This window comes from Merops nubicus, unplaced genomic scaffold (assembly GCF_000691845.1).
Source record: "Merops nubicus isolate BGI_N331 unplaced genomic scaffold, ASM69184v1 scaffold6448, whole genome shotgun sequence".
NCBI classification, from domain to species: Eukaryota; Metazoa; Chordata; class Aves; order Coraciiformes; family Meropidae; genus Merops; species Merops nubicus.
Window position 1 is genome coordinate 79,307 of NW_008627635.1, and position 16,839 is coordinate 96,145.

The window sequence follows — 16,839 nt, forward strand, 5'->3', positions numbered from 1 at the left end:
TCCTCCAGAATAGCCTAAAACTTTATAGCTAACGGCTTTTTCCTGAGGAGAAGGTTGCTGCAGGCTTCGACCCCCTGAGGGAGGAATTGAGACCCAGTCTCCCGATTCTTGATTGAGCAGTCTAGCTATTACAGTATTATGCAAAAGTTTGGTGACATAACCACTTGCATAGTCTTTCATTTCTTGTTGTTTGTTTGTTATTATAAGAAATGGACTCTACTCAGTTAGACACCTAGCTTCTGAAAGGATTAGGGGCTTTTCAGCCCAGATAGAGCAATGACTTAATCTGCTTTCTGGACCTCACTTCTGAAGGTCCTGAGATTAGAAAAGTGTGTCCTTACACTCAGTACTTTGAGCTGACTGACTCTACTGTGAGGATTTTGTAGATTGCTCTTACACGGTGTCTGATTTTTCCCCATCATCGTTACTGGCCCTCAGTATCTAGACAGCAGTTTTATTAGATGACTGCTTGTGCTGTTGAATAGCTTCTCATTTCAAGGAAAGGGAGTTCTTGTTGAGGAAACATTAAGTAATTTCTGCAAAACTAACAATCTACCAGTTAAAGTGTGTGTTATCTTCTAGGTCAGTATTTGTAACGTTTGCCCTACATGTTACTAAAACAAGGATCCATTGCTAAAATGAAGTATGACTTTCATTCCTATTTTGCCATATTTATGTGCAGATAACATGCCTCATGCCAAAATGTACTGCCACTGGATGTTAGAAGTTTGTAGCTGATATAATACTCTTACCTAAAGTATAATTAAAATGCTGTCTGATGGTTATGGTTAATTAGCAAAAGCCTAAAAGATTAAATTACTTACTGGGCTCTTGACTGATTGAACTGATACGTGTCCTGGATAAAACATAAATATTGCAGAAAATAATCCAATATGACATCTGTGACATTCAACTATAACTTAAATTATAGACTGGTCAGTAAATGATCTTAAGCTGTTTAAGGTTTCATCAGCCATCTGCAAGATTGATTTTCTTCAAAATTACTGTACTAAAATGTTTTCTTTTGTTGTTGCACTGACTCGGATCACAAACCACAATTTTAAGATCGGCTCTTATTTACAAAAATGCTTTGACATAGTGCATTTGTTCAGCCTAGGCAACAATAAAGGATTGTGGTATCATTTGAAGAAGGTTGTTTGACAGATCCTGTTTGTTTATTTGGGGTAATGTGAGCTGCATTCAGAAAATGTTATATTTTGTTTCATGATTGTGTACATTCTCTCCCACTGCTTCCAGGCAAGCCCTGTAAGCAGAGAAGACATGGATTTAGACCTTGTTTCCATGGCCAGTGGAAGTGCCTTGACTGAGAACAGAGAAAAAAATAAGCAGCCACACAGATACTCAGCAAGATCTTCAAGTAAGTTATGTTTTGTTTCAATACCAATTTTAAAGATCACTGTAAAATGCTAGGTGGAACTGAGCATGCTTGGAATCACTAATAACATATGCTAATAATGTTTCTGTTTCTTTCTTACGTAAAACCTCTTCATACATTTTCTACAGTTCTGTTTAAAAACTGCGCCATTAATATCAATAAACTTTCCTCCTGTAATTTCAATGGGAAGTTCCCTGTGATGTATGCTAGGTCTTCTGATGATCAAGTTCTTAAAAGATCTTAACTTCTGTAAATTATAAAACGGATTGGATTTTTTAATGTTCTCTTCCTTTTTTTTTTTTTCCAAAAGACATTTGAAAAATACGTGTTGTGTGAACTGAATACCCGGACACATCTCCTAATCAAGCTACAGATTTATGTCATGTTAATTATGCTGCAGTATATGCATCACACTGAACTTACCATAGCTCAGTAGCAGAGGCTCCTTTTAAAACATTATATTTTTACCACTCTAACATCATACAAATTAGCAAAAGAGTCTATGTATCGAAAAAAAAGAAAAAATAATACTTGAAAGTCATAAACTGGTAGCATTTTAAGTTTCATGGTTTATTTTGTGTAATATAAAAGAAGAAAATGTTGATATATTTCTAATAATATGACATGCTGTATTTTATAAGTTGTGTACATCTTTTCCAAATAAATAAAACTCCAAACCCCAAAAATGCACATTGCAGAAAACACAAGCAGAATTAAATAACTTTTACTAAATTATTGGAATTCCTAAAACTGTTTAAGTAGTGAAGTTTCCTGAAATGTTTTATGTCAAAATAGAAATCAGCTAATTTCACAGATTATATGTAATTTCTGGATTTGCTTTTTTGATTATGTTTTCATATACACTGACTTTTCACTTTCAGTGGAAAACAAAATTAAAGGAAAAATTTAAAAATACTTGATATCTCTATTTTTCTGACATGCTTTGTAAACGTTTTGGAATAAAGATTTATTTACATTGTATTAGTCCACCACAGGCAAAAAATAACAGTTAGTACAATTTGGCTGTGCTTATTCACTTGACTTACAGTCTTAAAATCAGAATAGATGGAAGTTATCCTCCTAGTCTAAGTTAATTGTGTCCATGGAGAAAGAATATGATTCTTTCTCTCTGCCTACCATCTTAGAAATGAATGGTGTTCTGAGTTTTCCTGTTTCTCTCCACTAGTTAGTGATGAAGCCCCACCATTTAAATTAAATTAGGTTCTTAACTGCTAAGACCCTGAATCTGGATGAGACAAGTCTAAGATAGTGATGTCACTGGCAAAATTATCACTATATTCTTACATTCAAAATAGAATGTACGCGTGTCTTTAATAATAGAGTTAAATAGCGTACACTGCAGTCATATTAGTGTATAACTGCTGTGTAGGTTGTAACCTACACTATACCTCCATCCAGAAAAATAAATAAGAATAAGCACTTTTGATGAAGTTAGACATGGAGAACTTACGTATGTTAGGATCTTTGGAACTGTGAAGACAAAAGTGTCATTGTATTATGCCTTCAAAAAGAAGAGACTAGGAAAGGAGCAGGAAAGAGCAGTCAGCTGGCAGAGTCAAAGTGTGAGAGACAACCAGTTTACAGTGTCTGAAAAAATATGAGAGTATTTTCACAGAATACTTATCTTCTACAGCACAGTGACATATTCATTCTCCTTTCAGTAGTCCAGGAAGTAAGGGAAAAAAAAGCCCAAGTCTTATGTCTTTCTATACACATTTCTACGTCTGTGTAATTATTTTCATCATGGATTTATAATGCATATTCCATCTAAAACTAGATTTTACTACCATCTTTGTGCAATTTATATTCAGTATATAAACGTGTATTATATTGTTTGCTAAAGACAGTTGCTTTTCAGTGATCAAAAGTAAATTATTAGCCTTGTGGTATCCTTAATCTGAGATCACTGGAAGTTTGCCTTCATTCATAATGTATTCATTGAAAGTACTTTCCTGTCTCTCTTGGGTTTTATTTCTGAAATATTTAATGAAGAAGCCTAGAAAATATTTTAGTGATTTAGTAGGTATATTCCTTTTGACTTAGCCTGTGCTTGTATTACAGAAGAGCTTAGAAAGATGCTGTGACCTTAGAGGTGCTGCCACTTGAATAAAATGTTAAATCAAGTTCTTGGACTATTTTATTTTCAGGAGAATTCATCCTCAGTGGTTTGACAAGCTTTAATTAATAAAACACTGCTAAATTCACTTTGCAACTTCCATAATCCTGTTTCTCAGAATACTTCTAGATTATTAGTAGGATCACTTTGGCTAACTGTGCCATACAGCTGAGGTATTAGTGTGTATATATATATATATCAGAGATACTAGTTGAGGGTATCATATGTTTCTTATATATAGTTTGTAATTCAGTGATTGCATCAATAAATTGTTAAGATCCTCCAGGCTGAAAAGTGAGGTCAAAAAATGCAGGTTACATGATTTTTTTTGGTACGTTTACTCAAAAAGCCCTCAAATATATATGATACTAAAATAAAATGCATTGTATATACTACAGGGACATGACTGCAAATGATTCATCATATATTTGTAAAGATAAAACATATGATGCTTCAAAGTTATTATCCTTGAATTCAGAGATTAGTTTGTTTTTGTTGTGTTTTTTTTTTAAATAAGTCAAAATTTTCAGAAAAAATTTTAGGGAACTGCACAACTTTGATGAAAATTCTGTAGATCTTATTTTCCAAAGGTAGGTTCTTAGGATTCCTTATTAAAAGGTTTGCAGGTTATTATCACCCATCACCCAAATCTACTTTTTTTTTTTTTCCCTGAAAAAGCTGAATGGGGTAGTTTAATCCTAAACTAATGTAATCCTGTTCCTTGACAAAACAAAACTGATTAAGGAATAAATGCTGTGGACATAGTATATCCCGGTTTAAGGAAAGTGCTTTTGTACTTAAAGTATTTATGTGGTTCCATGACCAATTAGTTATCTTTCTAATTTAGGACCTTGCCTCTATTGATGGCCAGTAGATTATGGTTGCAAACATACTACTTTATAATCCTTCCAGTAATCACAGTTACTTCATATGTTCCTTCGTAACTAATTTTTCCTTTCTACTTCTTGAGGTAGTTTTTTTTTATCCTTTCTTGTCTGACTGCTGCTAAGATGTTACTCTTTGTGGCACCTAGTGCCAGTAAATTGCAAATATAGGTGCATTATAATGACCTTTTGCTGATTATATTTTCTGCCTTTCAGTTTCTCATAAACTTACCTTGCTTTTGTAAAAAAAAGACAGAAAAAAAGTTTTTTTCCTGATGTGTAATTTCTCTTTAATACGCATACATGAGCCATGGTGGTTAGTATCTTAGAGAGTTAATACAGTATTCAAGTGCAAGTCCTATACTCATTGGTATTTTTATTAACTCTATAAATATTGGTGTGGATTACTGGTTATATTTTTTAATGTCTTCCTGAACACTGGTAGTGTAGTCAGCACTAAGTTGCAACAAGATGTCCATAGAAATATTTTGCAAGAATTAGAAGTTGTTTTTTTTTTTTGGTTTTTTTTTGTACCTAGCTAGACAAGATGGGGTTTTTTTATGCTGAAATTTGTGAGTAGTCTATGACAATTGTCAGTTCCATTCTATCATCCTAATCTAGCTCTGGACAACAAATGTTGGTCGTTTAGATGAGCCTCTTATATATTTACATTGTCTACCTGGCATCACAATTTTGTGGTTTTCTTTACTCCGCAAATCTTAAACTTAATTTTCTTTGTACTTCTTGTGAATCTTTTGATATGGATTTCTAGAAGCACCAGAATTTGAAAGTGGTATGCAATGGAACCTGTGCCTCTAATTGTAATTTAAAATACTGCCTAGAATTATTAATTCTTCTCTTCCTAGAGTTCTAGTCTGTCAGGGAGCCTCTGATATCAGTAAAACACTGCTTTCCAGGAAAAAAAAAAAAAAAATTTGGACCTGTGTCTTGTCATCCTTTAATCATGCCTAGTTCAAAAAACAGCCCTTAAATACTGTCTCCACTACCAAACTTTTATCAGTTTTGTTTCTCAGAAAAATTCAAACTTTGCCATTCTCTTAGTCAGTTAAGTTAGATTAATGACATTTAAAAATGACTTTACTACTAGTGTGAAACACTTCAAACACAAAGGGGAAAAAAAAAAAAACAAACAACAAAACAAAACCACGCAACTTTTATTTCACTTTCCTTTTTGTATCTTTCTCTTAATTCTTTTTCCTCATGACAGAATCCCCCTCTTGATTTTTTTTTGCTTTCCTTTCTTTGATAATGAGAATCTTTAGAAAGTCTTCAACTTTATTTTAAGCAGTGTACTGTACAGCTTCACTTCTTTAAAAAATTCCTGCTTTCCTGCTCCTTTCTCCTTAATGTTAGTATTGTCTATATATTCTAGTTCCATAACTGCTGTCTTTCATTTAGGATTTGTAAACTCTCTGTGTGCAGTAAACATCTCAGTTTTAAACTCTGTCTTCTTGCCTTTCCTCATATTATACTGAGGAGTTTCTGGTGGTCTTTTTTTGCTTTCCTTCTTTCTTTTTCTTTTTTTTTTTTCTTTTGTTTGCTTATATAGTCTGTATTAGAAGTTTGCCATGTTATAGAAACTGACTAAGAAACATCTTAGAAGCATGGCATCAAATATGGAGCTACATTTTTAGTAATCCTTTCAATTTCTCAGCATTTGCCTGCTTAGTAGAATTCCTAGAAGATAGTAGTAGAATTTATGCTTTCTCTTTAGAAATGTGTAGAAATGCTGTAAATTTATGAAGTATATTTACAGGACAAATTGCTTACTATCATCAACAAAATGCTGAACCAAATTTACCTTAGAAATCACAACTGCTATCAGAATTTTAAGAATAAAACTGTCTCTTCTGTAAACTATGGGATTATATGACCATATAAATGTTAGTGGGCAAGCATTTTGCCCAATAAAAGAGAGTGAGAATCCCATACTTTTCCTATTTTCATGCGTAGAAGATGAAGACATATAATGGATGAGGGAGAGATAAGGGATGAGAGAACATTTACTAGGTTTTGATACCTAGTAGAAAAGCATGAATGTTGCTTTGAACACCCTTTCAGTATAATGTTTTTTTCCACACAAATATGTCTGTACATCTTACCAAAATACAAAATATGCCTCAGAAAAAGAGCTGTCAATCCACTGTACATTAATGCATAGCATATATATAAATGGTCACAGGAAAACCGTTGGAAATTAGCTAAATCTATATTATATGCTGAAAGAATGCAATATAGCCTCTAACCTGGAAACCCTTAGAATAGAATGGTACCAAGGCAAAAAGCTGTGCAGAGATGGGACATTTTAGCAGTGGCACAACACTGTATGAATTCCAAATTCTTTAATGACTTCCAAACAAGGGCTTGCTCATATCCCACAAACTGACGGTGCAGGTAGATAAAGATCATAATGTTGTGCCACATCCAAGCTTTTCATCTGACATTGACGGTTTATTTTAAATAACCAAGGAGAAAAGGCACTGTATTATAATTAATAAATCAGTACTGTACTTTTCATTAAATTTTAAACATACTTCAGTATGCTGAACTTTACTTGATGCCCTTATCTGTGAAGATACACAGCACAATGGAATTTGTTCATATGCAGACTTAGATGCTAAAACCTGCTTTTCTGGGTATGGTGCTGCTAGGATACATTTTATCCACATGAGAGAAATTATTCTTTCTCTCATGAGAGAAATGAGATTACAGATGCAACAGTTCCAGCTTTTTCCAGTTCTGTCACTAGCCTGTTAGTTGACATTAGGAATATAATTTTGAATCTATATACATCAATTTTCCTATCTGCAGAAATAATAGTCATTATATATACCATCCTTGCATAATGTTTAGTATCTGCTGAAGAAAGGCCTCATTATGTTTAACTGTTAGAAAAGGGAAGGGGCGTCCCCCTTCTCCTATGACTGTACTCGCTGATGAGTCCCTCCTCATCCGTCCTCTAGGCCCCCTTGAAGTACTGAAAGGCTGCTATAAGGTCTCCCAGGAACCTTCTCTTCTCTAGGTTTAACAACCCCAACTGCCTTAGTCTGTCCTCACAGGGGAGATGTTCCATCCACTTGATCATCTTCATGGCATTCCTCTGAACCTGCTCCCACAGCTTCCTGTCTTTCTTATTCTAGGAGCCCCAGAGCTGAACACAGTACTCCAGGCTGGTCTCACAAGCATGGTGTAAAGGAGGAGAATCACCTCCCTCAACCCACTAACCACACTTCTCCTGGTGCAGCCCAGGATGCATTGGCTTTCTGCACTGCGAGTGCACATTGCTGGCTCATATGCAGTTTTCCATCCACTAATACCCCCAAGTCCTTCCTCACAGGGCTTCTCTCAATCTAGTCTTTGTCCAGCCTGTATTTGTGCTTGGGATTGTCTCCACCCATGTGCACTTGGCCTTACTTGAGGCCCACCTCAAGGTCCCTCTGGATGTCGCCCCATCCCTCCAGTGTGTCAGCCACACCACACAGCTTGATGTCGCTGGCAGTCTTGCTGAGGTGACTGTGGTAAGAATCGTGATAACAGAGGGCTAATTCTCAGTAGGCCTGGGTGTAATTCCACTGATTTCTATGACCAAGTGTTTTACAAATTTGGCTTGTCATGGATGTGATTAAGAAGAAAATCTGGACCAGGAAAGTACTTGTATATAATTTTGCATAATGAGAATATTCATGCATGTAAATTTAACATATTCTGCAGGATCAGAAATTTTTTTATGCTTGTTAGAAATCAAAAATACTGCTTTCTTAACCATTTTAAATTATTATGGAGATGCACATATACTTTTCTATGTACTGGTTAACTGTCAAACAACAGATACCTAATTTTCTTGAAGAGATTACAGAACGATAATTTACAGGTCCTGGTTAATTCACTTGGAGGTTACATATTTTTAAAATTACCTAAATGCAGATTTTAAAAGACACTTAGAACTTGCTTTCATTAAATTTAGCTGGCTAGGGAGAAAAATGAGACATTGTTTCATGTGATTTAATCATCAGTGTTTTAAGTTATGAAAATAATTCAAGAACTATGTATAAGAGATACATAGTGCCATTTCCTAAATTTTAATTGCTGAATATTACATCCCGGTAGCCTTTTAGCAGGGCTTGGGGTCATTTGATGGGAGTGAAAGGGAAACTAGATTTTAAAAAAAGAGAAAATCCATTGTGAGACATTGACTTACACATAACTTAGATACCCACCTGGAACCTTGGAACCAGTAAACCCACTACAAGGATTTCTGTCGTATGATATAGGTGAATAACTACTTTAGATTTCCTTTGCTGTGGAATATTTGTCAAGTAGCTTCAAATATATTTGTCAAGTCAGTGCACAGAAAGACCCAGTAATGAATGTTGGGCTACTACAGAGCTGTCACATTAGGTGGCAAAGAGAGATTTTTTTTATCCAAGACAATCTTTCCTGCCTTTTTTTTAGCTTCTAATTTGTCTCTTTTTTCATTGCTGACTTCTTTGCACTTGTGTTCTGTAATACTTTTGTTTACTATGAACAATTCTTGTTTCTGCTCCTCCAGCTTCTTATTCCAGCATAAATGTCCTCTCACATCCACATTTAGGCTTCCTTTCCACAGTCACCATTGAAGATCTTTCCACAGGTCCTTCTCTGATTACCTTTTCCTTTCTTTCTCTATTCCCTTCTGTATCCAGATATTCTTTGCCAGTATTCTCCAGAGTCATTACCTCCTAATTTAAATCTCTTCTAAATTTGGCCTGATTTAGTGTACTATTTAGGCAGATCTTGAATCCATAGTCTTAATGTACTTATTCTCCATATCCTTTCTTATCATCACCTGCATTTTCACTTCTTTTAATTATGTAAGGTCTGAGAGCTAAAGCCCGTATAGTGCCCCTTAATCCGTCTTTATTCTTACTCAGTTCCCCTTTCCCAATTCACAACTTTCTTCTTCCCTACATTTTCTTTCTGCTCTCATTGTCAGTCTATTTGTGAAGTTATTCTAGTGTCTTGTGCCAGCTGTGTCAGGGTGTTGTTTTCCAAGTTAGCTTTAGTTCCTCTCACCCTAACTCCAAGTCAATCTGATTTATGTCTCAGGTTTTAATTCCAGCCCTCTGCCCCTTCTCTCAGTCTCCTTCCTATAAGATCTTTGTTTCATAGCCTGTCCATGGTTCCTGTAGCTAGGGTCCACCTGCCACAGAGAGCATATAACAAGCAGGCTCTTAAGTTCCCACACCTAGCGTGATCTTCAGCACTATTTTTAGCAATAGTCTTGCTTAGCTCTGTGTAACGTCATGGTAAAGCACATCTTCATACTGACTGCTATTTTAGAGAATATAGCCCAAAAAATAAGGAACTTCTCTGATTATGTAGAAACTTCAGTTTGTAATTTGATCCAAATTTGGACAGATGCTGAAACAATGGCTCTGTTACTTGGTGGACTTCAAGTCCCTTCTGCAAAGGGCAACATAAATATTTCACATATTTTCCTAAAAGTGACTGACCTTTCAGAAAACTTCAGCCCAAGGCAGAAACTCAGTATGTAAAATTTCATCCTAAATGGTCAAAATTGGGGAAATAGATAAGGATATGAGAACCAAAACAAATATCTGAATATCAAAAATTGGTTTTAGTAACCAATGGTGCTAAAAGTCCTATTTGTAAGACTTCATTTTGTTCATAAAATGAAGAGAATCTGGCTGTTCTAGAAAAGAAAAAAAAATCACAACAGAAAACTCAGTTTGCTGATCATGTTAGATGTCTACAGACAAGAAATGTGAGGTATAAATAATTAGATTTGGAAGCCTTATTATTTAATCAATAGTATGACATTTGGCATAATACACAGTTCATGATGTAATACACACACATAGTTCATGATGCACAATTCATATGATATCAATGATAACAAATTTAATAGAATACAATAATAAATATAAAACTTATTCGTTGGTATTCTACATTTAGTAATAAATATTAATATAAAAAACCACACATTTTTTAAAAAAGTATAATTTGTTGTATTATCAGAAATATAACTTTACAGGAACATATTGGAGCATTATATTTATTATGTTGTTTATTTTAAGTATGTAGAATGGCAATTAATAAATATTTATAATATTATTGTAAATACCCATCTGAATTCTTTCATATGACTGAGTCATGTTTTAGTGTTCGAGTTATTCAGATATGTAATTGTCAGCCAGATCTGTTTAGAACAGCATCAGTGTTTAATAAACAAAGACATTTAAGTTCATTGTTTCTACAAAATTTTAATATTAGTCTCTAGTCCTAACAATTTGAAGTCAAGCTACAGACAAAATTAATCAGTTGTTTAAAAACAAAAATAAATTAATCATGAGTATGTTTTATTTTCAAACCTCCATATGGAAAGGAGGTATAGCTTCATATATTATTTGGGACTTCATACAAGATACTCCTGAGGCTTTTCAGTGATGTTCAAATATAAGTGTGAAATACAAAAATTAAATGTAAAATTGAAATACTATAAATATATTTTTGTTTTGATGTAAACAATGCAACTAAAAAAACATTTTTGATCCAACTTCAATATAGCCATATGCAATATTTTGTAAAAGTAACTTTTCTGAGACTGTAACATTTACCTTTTTCACAGACCTGCTGAACCTAGCTTCTTTCCAGAGTTTAAATTGATGTAAACGCTTTGCTGCTAAGGATTCGTTCTGGTCACTTTCATTAAAATGTTGACGTTTTTCTCCATGCCTTCTTATGCTGTATTTGCTGTTAAGTAATACAATATGGTAAAGGACTTTGAAATAAATTATATCTCCAGACATGCAATGTTAGGTGGATCTATAAATGCCCTATGACGTCTACTATACATCATAAAATTTCTATCATAACCTGTTTAACAAAGCTTTTCTTCTTGGACACCAAGAATTTCATTCAAAGCATTTTACATATTGCATTACTTATCAAAACAGAGGATATGTAAACCTTGACATTTGTTAAAAGACCCACTCTTTAACCAAAAAGACCAGAACAAATCAATAGCAGAAAACAGATTAAACAACAGAAAAGTGACTGCTTAGAAATAGAAGCATGTGAACTTAACCCAAAACAAGCTTTCAGCACATACTCAAAAGAAATTATTTGATATATACAGACACCTAAAAATCTCTCAGACTATACTGGAGCTTCAGATAGTCAAATATTACAACTAAATGAAAGTACAGTAAATAACTGCTGCAGCCTGTCTTCCAAAGCCTAGTTTGGGATAGGAGAAATTAAATTGCTTTTCTTGGCTAAGACTTTGTTCCCATATGAGTGGGTATTATAATAACTGTTTATGTACATCGTGCTAAATTATATGTAATACACTTGCCAGGTTCTATATATCAGTAGTGGTAAAAATTATCATTATCGTTGTTGTTGTCAAAAATACTAATAATTTATAGAGTAAAACAAATGTAATTGTTTTATTTAGTAAAGATACTTATATCTTGAAACAATGTGAATCTTTCTATTGTTGCCTTTGGGTAAGGCCTGCTACAAATACACTCATGGAGAATAACATGAAAAAAAAAGTATTACGATCATGCTTACAGTTGTTCATAAATCACAAATACACTTGTGAATACCTATGTGTGTATGGAGCCATATTAATGAAATATATGCCTGACAGACCTCTGTAACAAAACACGACTGTGTCACCTTTTATTTTATCAGTCAAAACATTCTGATAATAGTGATTTTATTCACTCACATACACTAATATGCGAAGTGTTCATTTGCAAGACACATTGCAGTTTAGGGGAAAATTGAGGTATTGCAAATGCAAGGTTGCTTTAAAAACTGTTCACATCACTAGTAATGCTGTTAGAGAAAGATATAAGCTCTCTCAAAAATTATATTGAGGTGTAAATTAAAACTTTCAAATAAAGTACAACCTGAAGAACAGTTAAAGGATCTCAGGGAGATTTTAAATATTTTAATAATTCCTTTATATCTGAGCTTGTAGCACTTCAGGTGTATGCTTGGTAGAGCATTTTATAAAATGCAAAATTTTTTCATTGGCTATCAAGCATTGATTTTTTGGTGAATAACTGCTGTATTTTTCTGTACATTGAGCTCATTATCCTTCCCACTTTTTACAATTTTATTCCCTTTTCTTAAAGTAAAAGAAATTCTTATAAAGCAGTAAAAATTGCAGAACTTCCCCTGAGCAGATAAAAATGTATCTATGTCCAAGGAGAACTAAAACAAAATAAGTAAAGACAGCAAATAGAGCAAAACAAATATACTAATGATTCAGTTATCCATTCATTTGAATATTTTTTGTTTGGGGGTCTGAAGGGTGTTGGGTGTTTTTTTTTAGAAACAAGAGTGTATTTTGAAGGAATGTTTCTAGATTCAGTCTCTTAATTCAAAGTGGCAGTCTCATCCCTTAGCAGATGCTCTCATCTTCACTCATCCCCTTAATCTACACAAAGTTCTAACCATATGTTAATGAAACTGTCCTTATTGAATATTTCTGTAGGAAAAAATTACCTGTTTGAATAATGTAGAATCAGAAAACCTGTTGTAGACACATATATTGGCAATAAGATAACTGCAGTTTAGTTTTAACTTACATGTAATAATTTTATTTCTTGCAAGACTCTACCTAGATGCTTACTTTATACTTAGGTACAAAGCTACTCTTAGTTCACCACAAGTTTTCATGCCTAGATTTTCACTGAAATAGCAAAAGACATGAATTAAAAATAAGCGTAGTAATTTGTGGGCACATGTGTGATATATCAGGTAAGTCCTATATTTGCAATAAATTCTATTCCTATATTTTAGTTTTTCTTTCTGTTTGTTCTTGCATTAAACTGTAGGGGAAAAAACTGCAATAAAAATATTTCTCATTGTTGAATAGTACCTTCATTATAAATGAGGTGTTTCTTTGGTCTATGACACTTTCTTGCGTCACTTTTGCTCTTTTTCAACCAAAATTAACATTTAATCCACTAACAATCTGTAAGTATAAAGTTTGAAAATTAGGTATAATGTGAATAGGTGTAAACAAACTTCACTTTACTTTTATGCTGGTCTGACACATATCTGTGCCTGAGAATTCTTCTTCAGGGAATAGGCTGTTGGCTTTCCATGCCAGTTCTCTCTTTTTTCACTCCAGTTAGATGGATAACTGGAACAGCAATGCTGACAATAATACCCATCTCTTGGTACGTACAAGGAAAGCGCCTTCAGAAGAGCAAGCATAAGTATCCAAACTTCAAAGATAGAAAGATGCAAAATAAAAAGGCAGTGATTTACAGTGTTCTACAACAAACCTATCTTGTTGCTCTTTCACTCTAAATTAGTTGATCATTCCCTACAATGGATTTATTTGATTTGGCTGAAAGTGCTGAGAACTGTGTGAAGGATGGAAAGAAATAACACAGAGTCATCTACACTTTGATTTGGTTTGTCTAGGTCACTACTGTAAAGTTGAAAGCAGACTTGAGAAAATCTAGCTAGCACTTCAGGCTAGATAAAGAAAAAAAAAAAAATTGTGACCATCAGACTTTGGGATAACCTCTGATTTGTTAAGTCTGTATTCAAGGGAGCCAAGAGTTTACAGCTTTAGAGTCTCTGGGATTTTGTGACAATGCATTCAGGCTGAGGAAGCTACCCTCCACTGTTACTGAGGGGCTACAAATCCTGAGCTATGATTCTCACAGACATCGAACTCAATAATTTTTCAGACAACTTATATGCACTCAAATTTAATAAGTTATCACATTTTACAAAATAATTGACTGCACTACCCTCTAAACAATGCATAGATCAGTTACAATTTAAAAAAATGAATTTTTTGAACTTTTGACTCTGAAGTTTTGACAGCACAGTTCATACTATGACAAATACAGCTGTTATGCTGCCAAAATAAAAGAACATATTAGTAATTTATTAATACTTTTCACAAGTTTCTGGTAGCAAATTACATCAAGTCTTTGGAGTTTTTTTTATGGAATAATAATTAACATTTCACAGCAATGTAAAGGCAATGTATTCCTTCTGATTAATTACATCTAGTTATAAGTGGAAAGCCAGAAAATCTACATTTACAGATTTCTGAAGTCCATCGTGAAAATAATATTTAGCAGTACAGACAGATTCATAAACAAGGAGGTTGTTAGTTCAGAAATAATCCGGGTTAGGCAGTTAAGATGTGCTTGGCTTCCTCTTCTGGTACATTGACTCTCTTACTTTTAAACTAATTTTCAAAAGTATTATTGATGGTTTTGTTCTGGCATTTGCATTCATTCTGTTTTAAAAATAATGTAATAAAAAATATTCATTTTGTCAAAATATAGAAATAAATAAGTGGTATGTCTAGTTTACCTTTATCACTGATACAGCCGTAAAGATGGATAGGTGTATAGGAAAGTTAGTCTCAAGCATAAATTGGACTTAAACTTCTCTGGCAGTCTAAACATGCAATAACTATTTCCCTTTTATGTTTATTTTTAACAAAGAATATATTCCAGTCTTAATTATTTGTTGTTTAATGTTTTCAAATTCAGAAAACATCTTTTTAAATTAAAGAAGGGATGCAATTTTTAAAATATTGTTGCCATCTTGGATTTATTTTGAAGTTTCACTAATTAACCACTTAATTTACTAATTTGAGGGTTTCAGCCTTCGGTGAATATATTATAGATCCCGGTCAAAAGAATTAACAGAAAGATTACTACTTGATTAAATAACTTTATTCTTTGCTCTTTAACAAAAGCCTTTCTCCACTAGAGATATCTACCACTATTTGAGGTGCTAAATAAAAGGCTCCAAAAGGCAAGGAAACTGCGTATCCTGTAAAGCCAAGACTTTAGTATTTTAAACCTCTATCAGATTGACCTAGAGTAAGTTATATATTTTAAGAAGAAAAAACAATTATTCACTAAGATACATATGCAATAATTTAAAAACGTCATAAAAAGAGGAATAGTAGGCCAGGAAAAGCTCCTGACATTTAGATCTTGCAGACTGCAGGAAAGGATCCATGAGGAAACAAAGAAGTTCTGACTGTTTGAAATTTATACCTCTGTTGTTTATATTAGTAGCTAGACTTCTATACGGTCATATGATTTAAGCTTTGTTCTGTTCTTCCACAGATGCTTTCTTCCTTACAGATGTCTAAGAAAGATATTTCCATCTGTAAAGTGTTGGTTTATGTAAAATAAATATGATACCTTGGGTCAGATTTAACCATTATTTTATTTAAGTAATTGTCTTAAGTATTTTGTAGGAAGTATTGTCTAAATTGCTCAAGTGTTTGTATGGATGACAATGAGAGTGATTATTTCATACATTTCTGTATGTACTTCAGTTTGCTGTAGCACCATTCAATATAGCAGATTAAGTATTCCTGGCCTTTAAATTTAAAAAAAAAATAAAAAATAAAAAAAAATCTCTTATTAGTCTAATATAGTACAACAATAACATGTTACTCAAGATGTATCTTCTGAATTAGTTCTCTATCCACTTAAAGGATGGTTGGCATTACTAGTTTCTGTGTCAAAAGCATTGCATAACTCTATATTTAAAATATGTTCAAAATGGACAGATAATGGCATTTTTAACAATATGATAATATGGTATAGTAATTTTACTGTCTATTTGGATAAGGAGTTTCGTTTTTTTAAAAGTACTATTTTGTGGAAATACTTGTATTACTTTTAAAACAGCAAGCAATACATGATTATAAAAATTGTGTGCTGTTGGATTAGACATTAATGTGTATTATTATCTTTCAAAGAATACGATGCAATGAAATTTAAGGGGGTTTAGTTGGTTGGGTTTTAATTTCACATGTCTGTTTATTTTTTAGAAAAGAATATATCTGCTCCAGAAAAATCATGTTTGGGTCCATCTCATAAAGAACGGATATCATTTCGAGACCATCCAGTACAGCTCAGCGGAGGATGGGGAGCAGGCAAAAAAAGGCAAAAGCATAATAACATTAGCTGAATAGTTGACATAAACAAATATGGAGAGCTGTTTCTTTTTAAGCCTGTGAATGTAAATTTTTGGATACTCGCTTATTATCAATATAAAAATTTTCAGTTAACTACATTTGACTTACTTTATTATACATGGTTACAGTGGTTTGGGGTGGGGTTTTCTGGTCAAAGTATTTTATACCTGTCAGTAAGTTATCATAGTTTGTGTTTTCAATTGCTTATATGTTCGTGTTGTATAGAATGCAGAACCGATCAACTCTACAAAGATTGTTGTACAGTTAACAAATTTAGGCTTGCTTGTAAGAACTCGTTGTGATCTGCAAATGTAACAGCAGTTCATGCTCATGTGATGTATGTCACATATCGAAACACTGCATTCTCATATTCTCAAATGAAATACATGCTTGTAAACTGTGC

At 33.3% G+C, this 16,839-nt stretch overlaps 1 protein-coding gene across 1 annotated transcript in view; it reads left to right on the top strand.

Annotated features, from left to right (window-relative positions):
• LOC103778765 (leucine-rich repeat and IQ domain-containing protein 1-like) overlaps window positions 1-16,429 on the top strand; it is a gene marked incomplete at its 5' end in the record, with an annotated part of 91,181 nt that extends 74,752 nt beyond the window's left edge. The window contains 2 exons of the mRNA XM_008946377.1: window positions 1,258-1,378; window positions 16,290-16,429. Of these exons, the coding sequence (XP_008944625.1) occupies window positions 1,258-1,378; window positions 16,290-16,429 (261 nt within the window). The remainder of the gene's footprint in view (window positions 1-1,257; window positions 1,379-16,289) is intronic.
• Between the last annotated feature and the right edge of the window lie 410 nt (window positions 16,430-16,839).